Raw genomic sequence first — 19,065 nt, forward strand, 5'->3', positions numbered from 1 at the left:
GACAAATTGGTCACGAAATGCCTCTCAAACTTTGGTCAAAATTGTAATCAAAAGAGAGGGGATTATAAAATAAAGAAAGTTGCCCATTATCGTATTCTAACAAGAATCAAGTCATTACCCACTGCTGTCACTGACGTACAACAAACCCCGAAAAGAATCCAGGGTGAAGATCAGAATGAGACACTTCGTGTTCTGGGAAAACAGGCAGAACTGGCCCTCAGACAGGTATTTTCAGGAGAAAATTTTATGAACCCAGTTTCTTGCATGTTTCCATACTTAGAAAAGCACTAAAAGTATTAACTATCAGTTCCTCATGTAGCCTTCAACCAAGATGTGTGCTGGATTGCACATAAATAGTGGCCTCCCTGCTTTCCTCTCTGGAACAGTCCCCAGAGCTTTCTGAAAGACTGTCTCCTGGGTTGTAATCTTCAGGTTGGCTTGAACAAAATTTTCCGTCTATTTCTTACATTGACTATTGATTAATTGCTCATTAATAAAACAAAAAAAAGGGAAAAAAAGAACAAACATATAAAAACTCCCACTCTGATTAAACTTAATTCTAGTGCCAAATATATGGAAATACATATACATAAAAATGGTAATTAAAATGCAGAGTACATAATCGTATGCAGATTATATTGCTATATAAAATATGTATGTGCATTGACTGACATGTGATTTAAAAGCAATAGTGTTTAATATTCATTCAATTATTTTTGTTAAATAGTATGTTAATAATTGCCAATGCACAAACAGAATAACTATAAACTACATCTGAGGAAGTTTTAGTCTATTAGGACAATACTCTATGTCTGCATTTGATCAAAATTGGCTCATATTTAAAATGAAATTAAACCATTGCAAAAAAAAAAAAAAAAAGGAAAGAAAATGTTTTGATAATGTGTGCTTTCCTCTTATTTCAGAGTCTTCCAGGAGTCAACGGGTTTTGAGGTACATCCATTGGTAAAATACTTGTCATGGGCATTGCTTGGTGAGTCTGACATTTGAACATGGCAAGCATCGCCCTCCGAAACCTACAATAAAAAAGGGAATATCTGGCATTATCTCATATTGACTTGGAACTTTTGAAGTAGTTACAAATATGGCTAAGGTGCCACTACTGCCAATTGGCATCTCCAAATAAATTTCTGCCTCCAACTTGAACATCTCCTATTGAGACCTTTTATAAACGTGTAAAGTATATGGTACAGTTAAAGACCAATTTTGCACCACTGATTATAAACATTGAAGACATTTTTAAAAATATTTTATTTATTTTTTGAAATCTTTTGGTGGGAGGAAGTAATTAGGTTTAGTTACCTATTTATCTTAATGGAGGGACTAAGGATTGAACCTAGGACCTCGTGCATGCTAAGCATGTGCTCTACCACTGAACTATATCCTCCCCCTAAACGTTGAAGACATTCAATAAACATCATTAATTATATCTGTTTAGGATGGTGCTTCTAATGTCAATTGCAAGGAGTTATTTATTTGAATTAAGGATATGTATTTCAAGCATTTGTTCTGAGCAAAAGCCTAGTTTAAATTAAGGCTTAAGAATAACTGACCTTTCCAAAAGAATTACCAATAGACTCTGAATTTTAAATGTGTTCTTTATTCTTCTTATGTGGTCTGTTTGGTATTAAAAGTTTTTATGTTTCTGCATGTACCTGTAGCTAAAGCTGCTTTCCCAAACATGTACATAAATACACAAGTTTAATAGAAGCAGCATGGCATTCCCAGATCAAATTACTTCACCTCTACTGAGACTTCAGGTCAAATATTTAAGCGCAGTAGATTGGTTCATTCCATCTTTAAAAAGCAACAGGAAATGAAGTAGTCTAAGCTTCACTGAGAAGGCAGGAAAGAAATTCTTGCTGAGAGTCTCCACAAAGGTGGAAGGGGAAGAATCTCGAATATTCTGAATGACTACATACTCCTGAAGCCCTTTATGTTAGCACTGAATTTCTCTCTTGGATTCGAATGATATGTCTTCCTTCTAGTAAATATACAGCTATGCTATCAACTTAGGGAGTCCCACATTGCCTCGCCTTGTCCATTTTCCAGTAATGGAACCACTCTTCTTTGTAAAACCGACTCCCTCTGTTTCGAATGGGGTAAACATATGAACCAAGCCGAGCTCACCAACAACCTTCCAGGGTCTTTTCTGCCAGAGAGCCCCCTGAGATGAAAGCATCTGGGGATGCTTAGCTGGCAGAACTTGGGTCGTAAGTTACCCGTGATCATCTTGCCTCCACGTGGGAAAAGCCTGTCACAGAACTGGAGCCCTAGACATGTAAGATCCTAAATGCTGCTTTAGTTTCATGAACCAAATAACTTCTACATTAGTTTGAAGTGAGCTTCTGTTATTTACCTCCCTAAAACTTTTAGAACATTATCTGTTGCCTTCTTAACATTCTTTCTGTATATATAATATATATATATATTTTTTTTTTAAATTGAGAAGCATTTTAGACCTGACTTACTTTTTATTAGCAATCACATAAATACAGGGATTGTAGAAGGTAGAAGATTTTGCAAACAGTGGAGCTATGATGGCCATGGAGGGAGGAATCTTCTTTGGGTCACCAAAGGAAGCCCATAAGCACACGATGGAATAAGGGGACCACGCCAGCAGAAACATGAGTATCATTATCACAGACATCTGTAAAAGAAATCAATATTTGCCAAGCCCAATACCTAAAATATCAAAATAGCTACTATATCTAAAGCTGCGTGAAAAAGTATCTAGATTGGACCTTACGTGTATGTCATTGAAGACATAAAGGAAATACTGAATTTTTCCCCTCATTGCACTTTGCTTATGTGCCCAAAGTCATCTATGATAACAAGGACTTGTGAAATGGGTAGAATGTTACACAAATGTAAAGAATGCCCTCTTTCTTTTGGTGAGCTAGGGCAGAATGCAAAAGCTAGCTCTGGTGAGAGGCAGATGAACCCACTCCTAGCCCACTTCCAGTAATTGCGGACTACTGGTATTGTGCTTTTTTTCTCACTGTCATCTGTTAATCTAAAAAATAACTTTCTAAACTCAATCTGGGAAAAAAAAGTCCTATACTGAGTTCAGTGAATTCTAATACAGGCCATTTGAGCTCAATATATAATAAATGATATATAATACATACAGTGCAGATAGTTTTGTAAATGAGCTCTCCCTTTGCATTTTGTTTAAATGAAAAATTGTAATTTTACATTGTTCCCTTCTGATTGCCCACTAAAATGATAGAAAAGGTATAAAAAGACACAAATCCATAACATCTGAGAATCACAGATTAGACAAAAGCTTTCTAAGAATTAAAACCAAATAACCATTGGACAAGTGGCACATTCCTTATCAGACATGAATGATTTAAAAACAAATTTAAAAAAAATTTCCCAGGAATGAGGGAAAATCAGAGACAAGCTAATCTATTCCTCAGAACTACAGAAGTCTCAGGAATTGGAGTCGACAGCTCTGAATGCGGGGCTACATATGGAATCTAAAACATAAAAATTCATTGAAATCTGCAAAAAGCAGCAATTAGACTTCTGAATCCCCTCCCTATTCAGCCAAGGAACTGCCCCTTCTCCCCTGAAGAACCCCAGAGGGTCAGTAAGAGAGGGCAAAGCAAGGAAACTCAGGCTGGGGGACACTGGACTGGGCTGAGAGCTGGAGTACTGTTCTGAAAAGAGGGGTGCTGCATGCTGCCCCTTCCTGGCACTGAACCGTGAGAATGTGGGTGGATATACTTGTACCTCCCACCCAGGAAGGTGAATCTTCTTGTAAACTGACCAGCCCAGAAGAAAATACCCAGACACAGATCATCAGAAATCCCCCCACTCACAAGACATATCCCAGCAAAAGAGCACATCCAGAACTTACAATCAGCTTTTTAGTGCATCAGTCTTAAATATGCAGGGACAGTCATTAATGACCAGATATTGAGGAAACATACAAACTGACATGTAGAGACCAAAAGGTTCAGGAACTCAGGGGAAACAAAAAATTTGTGATGAACAGAAGGAAAATAAATATATACACAATATCATCACAGAAATGAGAGATGACACACATGCATTAAACAAGAAGAGGCTATCAAAAAGAAGTACAGTATATAAAATAATGCTCTAATTTGAAGATACATGCACCCCAGTGTTCACAGTAGCACAATTTACAATAGCCAAGACATGCAAACAACCTAAATGTCCATCAATGGATGAATGGATAAAGAAGATGTGGTATATATACACAATGGAATATTACTCAGCCATAAAAAGGAATGAAATAATGCCATTTGCAGCAACATGGATGGACCTAGAGATTATCATACTAAGTGAAGTAAGTCAGACAGAGAAATGCAAATATCATATAATATCACTTATATGTGGAATCATTTAAAAAAGTATACAAATTAACTTATTTACAAAACTGAAATAGTCTCATAGACATAGAAAATAAACTTATGGTTACCAAAGGGGAAAGGGTGGAGTAGGATAAATTAGGAGTTTGGGATTAACATATATAACATAGATAACCAACAAGGTCCTACTGTATAGCACAGGAAACTATATTCAATATCTTGTAATAACCTATGATGGAAAAGTATCTAAAAAAGAATAATTTATATACATATGTATAACTGAATCACTTTGCTGTATACCTGAAACTGTAAATCAACTATATTTCAATTTAAAAAAGAAAAAAATTTTTTAAATAAAATAATGCTTTTTATCTTACCTATAAAAGTGAAAGCAGAATTTTTAAAATGCAACGGGAAGGTTGAAATGCATGGTCAGCCAGGCTTTAGGGTGAGGTAAATGAGGCCAATTGTGTGAGTGCAGAGTCATAGCCTGTCGTTATGTAATATTTTATATTTTGTTCAATATAGATCTTTTACATAAATTTTGATTTTTAAAAAATACTGCATTAACTACTGTTTTTCTTTAGTTTTTTGGTGCCTGCTTAAATTTTGCACCCCAGGCTTGAGCCTCAGTCTTCTCAATCCCAGACATGGACATGGTTGAGGAAATCTCTCAGAAAGCAGAAACAAAAACAAACAAAACCAGAAACAGGGATAATGTAGTACAGAATATTTAAGAAAATTAGAAGATAAATCCAGGAGATTAAATACCCAAATAAAAGGAGTTCCAGGAAAAGAGAACAGAAAAAGACAAAATAGGAGGTGAAACTCACCAGAGAAATAATACAAGGAAGCTCCCAGAAGGGAAGATCTAGTCTCTACATGGAAAGCACTCACCCAGTACCCAGCACATGGGTGAATAAAAAGCAACACCAAAACACATCAGCATGAAATTTCAGAAAATTAGAGACACAGAGAAAAATCACAAGCTTCCAGAGGGAACGCAGATGACCAGCATGCTATCAGCCTTTTCAACAGTGACACCAGAAGCCAGGAGACGATAGAGTAATGCCTTCAAAATTCTTTGAACATCATTTTTATACTTAGAATTCCACACCAAGCAAACAATCAGTCAAATACGATAGAATTAAGACATTTTCAGAGGTGTGAAATCTTAAAAACTTTATTTTCCTACAATTTTCTCAGGACTCTACTCCAGAATGTATTCTACCAAATGTGAGGGAGTAAGCCAAGAAAAAGGAAGCCATGCAATCCAGAAAACAGGCGATCTGACCAAGGAGACAGTCCCAGCTGCTGGTAAAGGAGATGTGAGGATTCCTGGGTAGTTGTCTTAAAGAACAGCCAATGAGAGCAAGAGATCTGGGGGTCTCAAGAGGCTAGCTTCAAGGAAAGGATAAAGTCAGTCTAGTCCCTGATGCATTTGAAAATACTAAGAGGAGACTGGTGGAGAGTTTAGATGTGAATTAGTGACAGGTACACGGAACAGCCAGCAAACAAAGCTCAGAGGAGGGGAGAGAGACGGAGGGAAGAAGAGAAAGAAAGAGAAAAGGAATGAATTATTAACTCCAAGGGGAGAAAAGTTATATATAAAAAGAAATATAAATCATAGAGCCCTACAGAGATCTGTAATAAATAAAATCTAGATAATCACAATAATGTAAAGACTCTTGATCTAATCAAATACTAACATTTCACTGACAAGATGAGAAAGAAAGGTTGGTGGTATAAGAGAAATTCCCTTTGTCTATCTACAGAAATCAAGAAATAACAGAAAAAAAAAAAACCCAAAACATCAGATAAGCACATCATTATGAAAGATGATGGCAAATACCAGACAAAAGGGCCAGAGAGTAAGAATCGAGGGTTGGGAAGGTGACTGCTGGGGCCAAGGAACCACGTTCGTGGAAAAGCTTGAGCACAAATATTTTTTAAGGATTTGAATGTCTTACCTTTGTTACATCTACCTGATCTGACCAATCTCTGTTGAGGTACTCAGTGCAGTTACTAGTTGCACGACATTTAATGGATCGAGTGACATGGTAATAGCAGTAAAACATCACTATCAAGGGCACAATAAAATTGATTGCAACCACCATCATGGTATAAGAAACAAAAGATCTGAAAATTTAAAAAGGGAGTAATTAAATCACTACTCGTTCAATGTACTAAATAAATAGAGGAAGGGAAACAGAATAATTATCAGAAATTATACTGGCACTGCCCAGCAGTCATTATATTATTAAACAGCTTAGAAAGTACATTTGACTTTTAGTTCATTTGGACTAGGGGTTGGCAAACTCTAGCCTGTGGGCCAAATCCAGCTTGTGGCCTCTCTTTGTGAAGAACAGTTTATTGGAACCACATTCATTTATATACTGCCTATGGCTGGTTTCACAGGCAGAGGTGAAGAGCTGCAGTGTAGATAGTCTTGCCTGTAAAGCCTAAAATGCTTATTTTTCGACTCTGCACAGAAAAAGTTTAAGATTTAGATTTAGTGCGAGAGTTAGAAATTTTTTATTTGTTTCTCTGAGTCATCTTTCATTTCCTTTAATGAACTAAATTATTCCCCTTTCCCTGGTAAACACGGAAGAGCATCACTAATAAGCAAGCAAATCTTTGCAGTGACAGTGCTTTTCTTGCATAATTCTCGGAAGATGCTTTATCACCAGAGCATCTAGTGATCTGGGCTTTCTGTACACTGTCTAGCTCCACTAACACTCTTTTTACCCCTCAGGTTCTACCTCTAAGGTGCAGACATCAGAAGGATGCTCTGCACCCCCTTCTCTGCAAGAGGGGAGAGAGGAAGGAACAGAGCAGGGGGACAAGGGGAGCTGGATGACCTTTCCTTGCAAACAAGCATAATTTACTTTTCTCAACTCATCTTTGGCTAGAATCACATCGTCTGTACCAAGGAAGCCGTTTGCCACGTTCTGCATAAGAAACAATTGATCTGAGTTTTAATTTGAAATGGTGAGAAATGTCTACATTACAAACATTTGATTAAAAAAGTGTAAACATGTCTCTTACACATCATTTTGCCGCCAGTTTATGGTGCAGGTGGCCCCAGTAGGATCTGGGGCGTAACCAGCCCACCCAATGATAGGCATTGAAGCCCAAAAGAGGCCATTGATCCAGGCCCCCAGAATCATGCTGATGTAAGTGTTTGTGGTCATTCTTCTTCCTATGAACAAACATGGAATTTTAGAGTCATTTCCCAATGATGAGATTCATATCTTCATTTTGTTTTAACTGATGATTCAAAGTTGTTATCAAGTAGATTCTTTGCAGAGCACTCTAATTCACACAAAGCCTATCTACATGAATTCACATTCTGGAAAAAAAAAAAAGACCTTTAAGCTGAAACCTGAATTATAAAAAAGATCAGCCAGAGGACTGGCTAGGAGAAGAACTTTCCAGGCCTAGGGAAATAGCATCTACAAACACCCCAAAGTGAGAGGATCCTAGACCATGCTGGAAAGGCAGCCAGGGGCCCGGTCATGTGGTGCCTTGGAGGCTGTGTCATAAAATTTAAATTTTATTCTAGGTTTAATAGGTATCATTGAAACTTCCAATCAAGGATTATCAGAGACTGATCATGGCTGTAAGCCATCACATTTACATTTAAAGTGAATGTGTGTTGAGTGGTACCTGGACAAGAAATGGGTTCACTAAGAAAACTAAGGGAAAGCTAAGAGAAGTGCTGTACCTGCATCAGGACGGCAAATGGTCAGGTATCGATCCATGGCCACAACAGTGAGCAATCCAATACTTGCCATTCCAAAAAAGATATTCAAGCCAGCATAAATCTGAAAATCAAAATTGGAAAGAATCCACCATTCTGCACACCCTCCCCCAAAAAATTTACACTTTTATCCCATTGCTAGAATATATTTAAAATACACTGAATTTTTTTTTTTTTACTGATTTAAAAATATAACATCTATTGTTAAATGTTAAGTTGTTCAATAAAGGGATTTATAAAAAATACTTTGGGACTTCACTAATCAAACTTTTTAGAAAATATCAAGACTTAAAGTAAAACTTCTATACATACTCTATAAGAGTGCAAAAACAAGCCATAAATTAGGTGCAGTACATATCCAACAAAAGACTAGTGTTCACAAGATAGACAATTCAACAGGGGGAAAAGACAAACAGAAAAACAGGCTATTCATACAAGAGGAAATCTGAATGTTTATGATATAAGATGTACAACCACATTAAATATTCAAAACATGCAAATTATAAGATACTATTTTACTACAGACTTAAAAGTCTGACAATCCCAAGCACTGGGGATAATGTAGAGTAACACAAGTTCTCATAATTGGCATAATTATTTTGGAGAGCAATTTGGTCATATTTGATAAAGGTCAAGATGAACATTATCTACAAACCAAACCATCCCTTCCTAGTAATGTACCTAAAGAAACTCTCACATATTGCAGAAAGAGACATACATAAGAACATTTATTGAAAACTTGTTTGTGATTTAAAAAATGGGAACAATGATCAATATTAGGAAAATGAATAAATACATGTGTATGTTCATAAAATGGAATATGTGTAGCAGTTAAAATGAGTGAGTTACAGCTATGTCCATCAACATGCATATACTTCAAAAACATAAGATTGGATAATAGAAGAATAGCATAATAATATAATATATAATATAATATAATATAACATAATATAATAGCATAATGCAAACAATATGATATTATTTATACAAAATTCAAAACATTCAGACAGTGTCAAGTTTATGAACATATAATATGTAGTAAGATAGAAAAACATTCATGAGAGAGAAAGGAGTAAGATTGTGGATGGTATGCAACAGACTTCAACAGTATCTGTAAAACTTTATACTATTAAAAAAAAGCAACCTGAAGCACATATTGCAAAACATTAAGATTTGACAAAACTGGCTGGTGCACACATGGGCATTCATTATTTTCTCGTTCTCTCATCTTACCCTCTATATATAGCTTAAAATGGCAAACTGTTAAAAAAAAAAAAGGCCAAGTCATTAATGCAACTTAACATTAATTTATTTTCTTATCAGTAAAACTCATGGATATATTTAATAGGCATTCTCATGGAGAAACTTCCATGGGAAAAAGTCAGCAAATCGTAGTTTAACTACATTACTTATACATTATGATATAGTCATTAAATATTATTTCAAATGAAAGCAGGGTATTTCTTTTTGAATTTGCAACACACAAGTTTTTATTTGAATATGCGTATGTTCACTTTTCTTCTCTAGGTGAATGCTTATTTTTTGTTAGTTTAGTTTTTTTCCTTTGGATTGGGGAAATTTTGAAACTATTATGGCTAGTGATTTCATTTCTCTTGTTAAAGAATGTATTTCCGAGTTACCCTGGAAATTTGCAGAGGACACCGTATCTGTTATCCTACGTGATCTTATTTGATTGAAACTCTTGGAATTTTTTGAAGACACAAATTACATCTTTTTAATCTACTTTATTTTGCTTTGATTCTTAAGATCCCCAATACCTGACATCCTGCATATCCAAATTTCCAACTTCCATACAGATCTGAAGCAGCAGACATGGGATAGCCAATGCTACTGACCCCTATATCAGTAACAGCCAGGTTAATGATAATTGCATTTGTGGGTGTCCGAAGCTCCTTGTACTTAACGAAGATGCCCAAAACTATTATGTTGCTGAGAATACTTATCACACCTGAGAATACAAACAAACAAACAAAAATCACACACTTTGTTAATTTGAATTTGTAAAAGTATTTTTTCACAAATATTTAAGCTCCTTCAAAAACACAGCAAATCCATTTTGGTTTACTTATTTGAAGAGCTCCAGCTGTTTGTAAAACTAGTTGTAGTATCTTCACAGCTCTTTTGTGAAATAGAAATATAAAAATTAAAACACAAAGAATCTGCTGATTTTTAGGATACGTTTTTAGGATGTATGTATGATCATACAATCTCCTTTGGCAGCTTAATTCCCTCCTCCTCCTTCCTGATGCCTGAGGCTCTTCTTTCTCTATAGTTTTTCAAGCCTCAGCTGTCCTAACAGCTCTTTGTCACTTTCTAGCCCTGATCCATGCTCCTATCCCACATCCCTTTTCATACAACTTATTGCCATTAAACGTTTATTGAGCATCTATGATATGTAAGATCATACGATGTTCTAAACTTGAAACTCAACATGTTCAAATCGAATTCTTCATCTCACACACACACATACACACACTCCTCTATAGAAGAACGCACACTGCAAGGTTTGGTCCAGAGAGGAAGTCAAAGCTGGCTTTCAAGTCCACTGAGAAGCCTCACAGGTGATATCACCCTAGTCAAGTCTTCACAACCTGGGATCTGATTCTTAGCCCTGCGGGTCCAGAAACTCAATGTTGTCTGTGCCCCAGAAGTGGCTGGATTCAAGTAGACTGATGACTGAACTTCTTAATCTGAATGCCAGTGTATTAATTTACAAAAAGAAATTGCTGAGTGGACTGGATGTGCCTGACTAATTAACCCCTATATACGAAAAAGGATGCATATGCTTCCCATAAACCAGATGTGGGCCATACTAGGTCCTAATGCTGGGGATGGGGGATGAATAGATTTGAGCTGAGAGAGGCTAGAGTCATTACCAGATTCCTATGGGCTAAAGGAGGGGTAAGCAACAAAAGGAACAGAGTTGTGTTCACCAGCATGAAGAGAACTCTAGTGGAGCAGCCCCCAACTATTGCCGGAGAGAGGGAAGGTTTCCGAGCACTGACACACAAAGGTGTCAGCTAAGGAAGAACTTCTATTCTGTATCTTGGCACCTTGGTCAAAACTTCGGTTTAGTATCTTATTAACCTAATCTTCCAGATTTCTATTCTTTCCTCCTGTGCTGCTGGCAGAATATGCTCGCTGCAACATAAAATTAACCGAAGCTCTTTTCCTCAAAACCTCCAATACTCCCCAATGTCTGAGGAATAAAATTCCACATGTCCCAGCTTGATATTCCAATCTGTTTTCACCCTAAGCAAATTTCCACACTTGTCAAACAAGCCCTCCACTCTAGTGATTTATCAAATACACCAGGTTTGTGGTAAATTTCAACTCCTATTTTCTCCTGCTTAGAACACCCTACTCCTTTCTTCTACTTATCCAAATGCTACTCATCTTCAAAATTCTGTTCGAGCCCAATTCTACCCCAAAGGCTTGTCCTACCACAGTGATCTCTCTTCTATAAATCCTCAAAGTACTTGTTTTCATACACTTTATCTTACATGATGCTATATTACTTAACTCTTACATATTCCTAGTCTTCCCATGTAGCTTTCAGGCTTCTAATAACTTCCATGTTGAGTATGTGACATATAATAAATTTATTTAATAAACAGACAACAACTAAAATTCATGTTGCTTAGTATCTATTATTCTTACAAGCATAATCTGGCACAATGACAGCAAATTTGATGATTCTTTGGCTCAGTTTTTTGCATCTAATATTGTAGCTCCAAAAAGCTTAATGAATTAAAGAATCTTTCTGGGCTAGCTATAAATTTGATGATTTTAAAAATTCAAGTAAAAAACACAGTGCAGTAAATTGTTGCCTACCAACGATGCAACCAGAATAAAGTAACTGTACTTTGGGGAGGTCTTAGATATAATAGGGGGAACGAGATAAACAATTTAGCCCTTTTCTCTATTTGCTCTGCAACTGTCTCAAGCACTCTGCTTTATTTTCTAGCTGTAGGTGTTTCCTAATGAGTAAACCAGAGATCATTTATAGTTAGGTCTAAATTCAGTTAATTCCCCCTTGGCTTCTGTGGATTTCCTCCAATCTCTTTGGCAGATCCTTCATTAATCTACTTCCTGGCCTTTTTTCTTCATCTCTACCTTATTAAATACGTGCATTGCCCTAGACAAGCTTCTGCCCTAGACCTCCTTTCTTTTCACATTCAACATACACTGAGTGACTTCATACATATCCAAAGTTATATACTGATACTTTCCAGATCAATCCCATGAAATTTAAACCCACGTGTCCAGCTTTCTATGTAACTTCTCTCCAAATGAACTCAGAGGTTTTCTCTTCTGCCCCAAATCTGTTCTTCCCCAAGTGTTTTCCCATCTCGGTGAATAGCTTTACCATCTAACCAGCAACCCAGGAAAGAAACCTAGTTGTCACCTTTGATGCTCCTTCACTTCTTCCCTAGTCTCCACATCCAGCCATCAATTCTAACTTCTAGCTCTTCAATGTGTCTACTTCTTTCTGTCTCCATTGTCACTGTTTCCTCCTCAGGAGCCTTCTTAATCACACAGTAGCCTCCTACATGGTCTCCTAGCTATGACTACAGCACATTTCTAAAATGCAAATTGGATCATGTCATTCAGTGACCCCTATTGCCTTTACAGCTTAGGTTGTTTATTATCTGGTATGGAGTCATCCTCCCAGCCTAATCTCTCTTACCCTTCATTCTACAATTCATCCACAATAAATCTATTTCAGATCCTTAACTCACCATGCCCTCTTGGCTCCTGGCCTTAACTGAAGAAACAGAGAGTTTGGATAGTAGAAGTTTGTAAGAGCTAAAATTTAAGAGAAATATTAAATTAAAAATTAAATTTAAAATGAAAAATCTAAAACGGCTCTCCATAAAAGTAATAAATGAAATGAATGCTTTGACTAAATTCTTTATCTCATAGTTTTGGTTTTGATTTGGACATTTAAGTGAGCTTTGTTATATGGGGGCAGGGGGTTAAGGGACCAAAAGTACAATAAATATTTAAACAAAAACATGAAGAGGTTAGATGTGCTCCCTTCAGTTCATCTACTAAAAACACAAATACATACTCATGGTATTGATAAAATTGACACTTGTGGATATATGTGAGGGCTCCAGAACCAAAATATCTAAGTTCAAATTCTGGTGTAGCTACTTAGTAGATGTACATGTTGGGCAACTTATTTAAGCTCTTCATCTGTATCAACAGGGAAAACAAAACTAATTCACTAACTGAATTAGTATAAAGGTGAATTATTCCATGCATGTAAATATTTAGAACAGTGCTTGGTATATACCAAGTATTCAAATAATAACATTAGTAGTAGCAGCAGCAGCAGTGGTGGTCTTGGTCGTAGTCGTAGTAGTAGTTGTTCTTACAGTAAGACTACAATGACTATTACAGGACTAAGAACCAGAGAGAATGTTTTCTTAACAGGAAATCTTTTTGTAACCAGATCAAAAGAGATCGCTTTTCTTGGTCCTCTACCAAAAACTAACAAAAATTAACTAAATCAAGTTTGTATACAAAATATTCCTATGTAATTGTGACATGGAGATTACCTCTTTAAGTACTTATTTTTTCTTTTGTTGCAACAGCAACAAAAAACAACCAAAATAAAACAGAATTTGTCTAGTGCTGGTATTATCATACACAGGTATTCAACTGAAAAAGTTAGCATGTAACTGGAAGAAACCTAAACGTCCATCAACAGAGGACTAGATAAAGATGTGGTATATACATACAATGGAATACTACTCAGCCATAAAATAGAATGAAATAATACCATTTGCAGCAACAGGGATAGAACTAGAGATTATCATACTAAGTAAGTCAGAAAAAGAAAGACAAATATTATATGGTATCATTCATATGTGTAATCTAAAATATGATGCAGAAGAACTTATTTACAAAACAGAAATGGACTCACAGACATAGAAAACAAACTTACGGTTACCAAAGGGGAAAAGTGGTAGAGGAGGGATAAATTAGAAGTTGGGGATTAGCAGATACACACTGCTACATATAAAATAGATAATAAACAAGGTCCTACTGTATAGAACAGGGAACTGTATTCAATATCCTGTAACAAACCATAATGGAAAATAATATGAAAATATATACACATAAATATACACACACACACACACACACACACAATACTGAATCTCTTTGCTGTACACCAAAAACTAACACATTGTAAATCAACTATACTTCAATTTTTTTAAAAAGTTTGCATGTCATTAAAATTTACAAAAATTAACTGAGGAACCATAATTTCTAGCACAGACAATACTCTAATTGTGAATTACGGGAAAACTAAGCAATTATTAAAAAAAAAAAACTGGGTACAGTAGAATTTGTTATGCTTTTACTGTACTTTTGAACATATTTGAAAATTTTCATAACTCAATAAAAAAAATAATAATAAACCCAATATAAGAGTTGCTTCTAAAACTCATTATTGAGCATAAAGTTGAAAATGAAGTGTCTGCTCAGCATAAAATTAAGACTACAATTCAACCTATACATAAAAAAGATAATCAGAGAACTTCCACTCTCATTTTCCCCATCCCTTTTCTTCAGCAAACAGCCTTTTTCTTATTCCAGTATATGCATCATTGAGTGTGTGTAGGTGGGAAGAAACAAATATTTATCCAACATCCACTATATATATCATTCAGGTATATTTGTGCATTATTTTACTTTTCACAACAATTGTGACAGGTAGCTTATTCTTATCCTCATTTTACAGATATGAAAATGGAAAAATAGAAAGATGAAGGAACTGGCTCACTGTTGCAAAGACACTAAAAGATTAAATACAAAGCTCAGGAGTTTTCCAATACAGCACTTGAAAATGAGCTGAATTTTCAAACCTTGTCCTGACAATACACTCGGCTCTCTCTTTTTACAATTTTAATTTCCTTTCCAGGATCTTTCAATCTTAACTAGATTCTACCACCGAGGACAAAACTACAGAAAGTATGTGTGAGAACATGAAATGCCATAAAAATACATTTTTGCCATGGAGCACACTCTTCCCCAATAAAAATTTGACAATGTAATAACCAAATAAATGATCATAAAAATTATTCATTTTATATAAAATATTTCTCAGCCCCACTTCACTGCTGTTTATCAAAATTCAAAATAACTTGTGACATTAACTACCATTAACAATTCTTTCATCTATCCTCTCACCTACATTCTCTTATTCGATCTTTATAGCCAGGAAATAGAGCAAGTATTATCCTTATTCATCACACGAACCCCAGCTCAAAAAAAGATAAGTGACTTGTCGAGTTTGGCCAACAATATAGAACTTGAAACATTATCTCTGAACCCATGCTTTTTCTACTACCTTACACTGAAAACCTCTGCTTTTCTTCACTCATTCGAAAGCAAAATGACTATTAATGGAGTAAACATCCATACCTGCTGTGATCAAGTAAGCTGCAACAATATTGTGTTCAGCCTGTGAAAAGACCGAGCCATGTTCATTTTTAGAGTCTGAACTGTTGCCTAAATTATTCATTAGCATTTCGGAGGGGAGATATTGAGAGAGCCTTCATAATGAGCCTTCAGTATCTATGAAATGTTTTAAAAGCCACTGAGGGAAGAATTTTCAGAACCAATCATTTCCACTTAAAGACCTCAAAGAAGGGCCTTTTAATAGAGGCCCTCCCGTAACAAATTTAATTGGGCTAAAGAGGAAAGGATTTTAATTCCCAGAACAAGGGAAAAGCTTATTAGCAAAATGAAGAGAAATACCAAGCACCACATATTTTAACTAGTTTGGGAATCAGCCTTATATCTAAGGAGCTTTTCAAGTGCACACATCCCATTTAAACAATAAACAAACTCAGAAAATCAGTGCAGGACCTCATTTAACTGATTTCTACTGGAAATCAGTTCTGATATTAAAAGCCAGCCTTAGCCCTCCAAAACTATTCAGATTAAGGTCCCTGTTTTCTGTTGACCCTTTCAAGTTTTCTATTTCGGTCCCTTCTGTTTTTTCCCATAACAATTTAAATTAGAGATAAGTAAAGAAGTTAATCGCCCCCATCCTTCCAAATCTCACTTCCCTAAAGGCTATAATATTGTCTGGTGTACATTCTTTCTGCTTTTCTTTGCTTATACAACATATATTCATATAACAGAGGTTTCCTCTACTTTCTTTTCACTTCTATTCTTTTAAAAAATGAGGAGATATGTATACATAAAATCATTCTGTAATTTGTTCTACCCTAAAGCCAAACCATAAATTCCAGGTCAATAAACCTAAATCTAAGTAATAGCTATATATTTCAAAGCATGGATACAGCATGATCTATTTCACAATCCACCTCAGTTAATTTATCTTACACTTTGATATGCATAATTTTCTGGTAATAATCACAGCATATACCTATTGAAGTATCTAGATTCAGTCATCCACCTTGCTAGGTACAGGGCAATTCTAATATTCTGGATTATCTTGTTATAATTCAAAAAGTGGGTTAGGTGAGTGACAATCTGGCATGGACATTTATTGTTAGAATCTCTACCACCTTTTCCCTTCATGTTCGTTATGTCATGTAATATTAAAGAAATCTGATCCTTTTCAATAGGGAATTTCTTAAAAATCAGTAATTTAGAGAAATGCTAGATGTGCCACAGTTAACAGTGTAAGCACATCACAGAACCACTAGAGGGCTATATTTACCCACTTAATTTAATATTATACATTTTAGAATGGCATAGCAGGAAGAGACGCAAGATAATCTTTTTGCCTCAGTTCTCTCAGCTATATACTTGTATACACTGAAGAAGCTGAACCAGGTTGGTTGATCTGTCCCAGATCTTATAGCTACTAGTATTCACATTTTTATAAATGTAAAGTAATTCTGAAGAGCATCTATACTAAGAAAGTGAATCTCACTAGAATTCCAATATCAAAATACTTGCATATGACCCTAAAGCAATAAACATAATCTGAGAGGAACTCTCCCTTTTAAAAACTGGGTTTTAAGTCTCTCTCTTTTTTTTTTTTTTGCATTCACTATGCAGAATAAAACAAAAATGTTTTGAGTTTGCTCTGGATCATAGCCGCTTCCTTTTCTGTGACAGATTATGCCTAGTTGTAGCACCCACTTAAATTTTCCAGAAATAATTATTTCTATTCATAAGAAATGAAGAAAAATAATTCCAAAGATGGACAGCTTTTTGCTGTAGATAAAAAATTTCACAGATTATGAATGTGGTAGGTGCAAAGTACTTTTTTATGCTTCCTTCATGAGTGATACAGAAAAGCGATACTGGGATGAGGCTTAGAGCACTAAGAAACACAACTATAAGCTTATCATGTTTACACAGCTCATGATTCTTTTAATTTCATAAACTTCAACTGGCCTAAAGTCAATCCTCCTTTCATAGCTCTTCCCAAATTTTCAGGAATATTAGGAAATATTGCTTGTTGTATTCCACTAAACTTTTTTAACGCTATGGCAACAAGTGCATTTTATTTTGGCATGATGCAAGCATTCAGAAAGTTAACCACTCAAAAGATTTAATATGTGAATAATCATCAAAATGTCTTTTACAATGGAACTTAGTGATACCACAGTACAAATGCATTAATGTTATTTAGGCTCCCTAAGCATATGAACTTGATTCAAAATCAAATGCCCCAAAGGAAACCCAGAAAGAACCACTATAAGGAAGAAAAGGGAAAAGTAAGATGTGGAAATAAAAGTTTAAAGATGGCTAATGACTAAAACATATACCTAAAGTAAAAAGTAAAATCTCAAGTGGTTTGTCTACCAACCTGTATATTATTTCCATCATAGCCATTTTACACTTTTTTTAAATGTTTAAAAAAAAAAGCATTGGAACATGATACTATTATTTGTCCTTGGGACAATACCATTGCCACTCTAGTGCTATGTCTTTTGCAATCCAAGAGTAAAAACTCTGACCCTAACTCTCACTGAAAATTTCAACCCAAGGATTCTAAATCAGCCTCCTTTCCCAAGCTGTAAAAGCACACTTTTTCCTGTGAAAAAATAATTTTCAACATTTGTTCATTATATATACTTTATGGCTTACATATTTATTAATCCTGCTGCAATTCCATTAATCGAAAAGGGTAAGTAAAACTCCAAATACTGACTTAGGCAATACTATATGCTACTCAAACAAGCATCAAGGGTTAACCAAGTATTAGGTATAGCATGCTAGAAAATTTAAGAAAAGATATGGCAACATCATTCTTTCTGAGAATGAACACATGAAGGGGGGAAATTCAATGGCAGGGAAAATTACCCTATATCACAGTATTCTAACTTGCTTTCATGGCTACATCTTGAAACTACATTAGCAATGAGGACCAAACCAATTTCATTTGCTACGTCCCTACCCAGGAATCTGAACATGCAGCAGGGAATCAAATATTTATTTATGGTGAATAACATCTTAAACCCGAGTCCCTTAGAAAAGGTAAAATAAAAACATTCATTAAAGCTTTCAACATTCCAACTATGTTAAATGAGAGAAATTAAACATTTCTTCAGAAATGTCTTGGGCTTTTAGTTCTCAACTTGAATAGAGCTGTTCCAACTTTAATAGATTCATACTCAATACTGAAATTTTCTAATCAATTATTAATTGTAATTAGAGAAGCTGCTTTACTAACTTTGATTTATGTACTAACACACAAAAGGGAAAATACAATAAAGGGTACTGATGTTCTCATATGAAAAAGGCAAACATTTTGAAAGGGAGTGTTAATTTATAAATAATGTTGGAAGTACTGCTCCACCAGCCTATTTTTTTAAAAAGATCAGTTATATATGTAAACAAATCATCTTTTCTATCTTAAGTCTACTGGGTTGTTCCTTTTAACCTCAAAAATAGCTCTGGTTTAATAAA

The 19,065-nt window shown here is 35.3% G+C and overlaps 1 protein-coding gene across 1 annotated transcript; it reads right to left on the bottom strand.

The window, feature by feature from the left end:
* Positions 1 to 816: 816 nt before the first annotated feature.
* RRH (retinal pigment epithelium-derived rhodopsin homolog) lies at positions 817 to 19,022 on the bottom strand. The gene is made up of 7 exons (XM_010981083.3): positions 15,592 to 19,022; positions 9,906 to 10,096; positions 8,092 to 8,191; positions 7,413 to 7,566; positions 6,335 to 6,503; positions 2,490 to 2,668; positions 817 to 1,034 (listed from the first exon to the last, which is right to left on the bottom strand). The coding sequence occupies exons 1-7, from the start codon at positions 15,695 to 15,697 to the stop codon at positions 920 to 922; spliced, it is 1,014 nt and encodes a 337-aa protein (XP_010979385.1). The 5' UTR covers positions 15,698 to 19,022; the 3' UTR covers positions 817 to 919.
* Positions 19,023 to 19,065: the final 43 nt, after the last annotated feature.

The sequence above is a fragment of the Camelus dromedarius genome, chromosome 1 (genome assembly GCF_036321535.1).
Source record: "Camelus dromedarius isolate mCamDro1 chromosome 1, mCamDro1.pat, whole genome shotgun sequence".
Lineage (NCBI taxonomy): Eukaryota > Metazoa > Chordata > Mammalia > Artiodactyla > Camelidae > Camelus > Camelus dromedarius.

Coding starts and splice junctions, on each gene's coding strand:
- RRH (XM_010981083.3), bottom strand. CDS start 15,697: ATGCTAATGAATAATTTAGGCAACAGTTCAGACTCTAAAAATGAACAT. Junction 10,097..15,591: donor AGCTTACTTGATCACAGCAG/GTATGGATGTTT, acceptor TTGTATTCTCAG/GTGTGATAAGTATTCTCAGC. Junction 2,669..6,334: donor ATCAGGTAGATGTAACAAAG/GTAAGACATTCA, acceptor TTTCTTTTACAG/ATGTCTGTGATAATGATACT.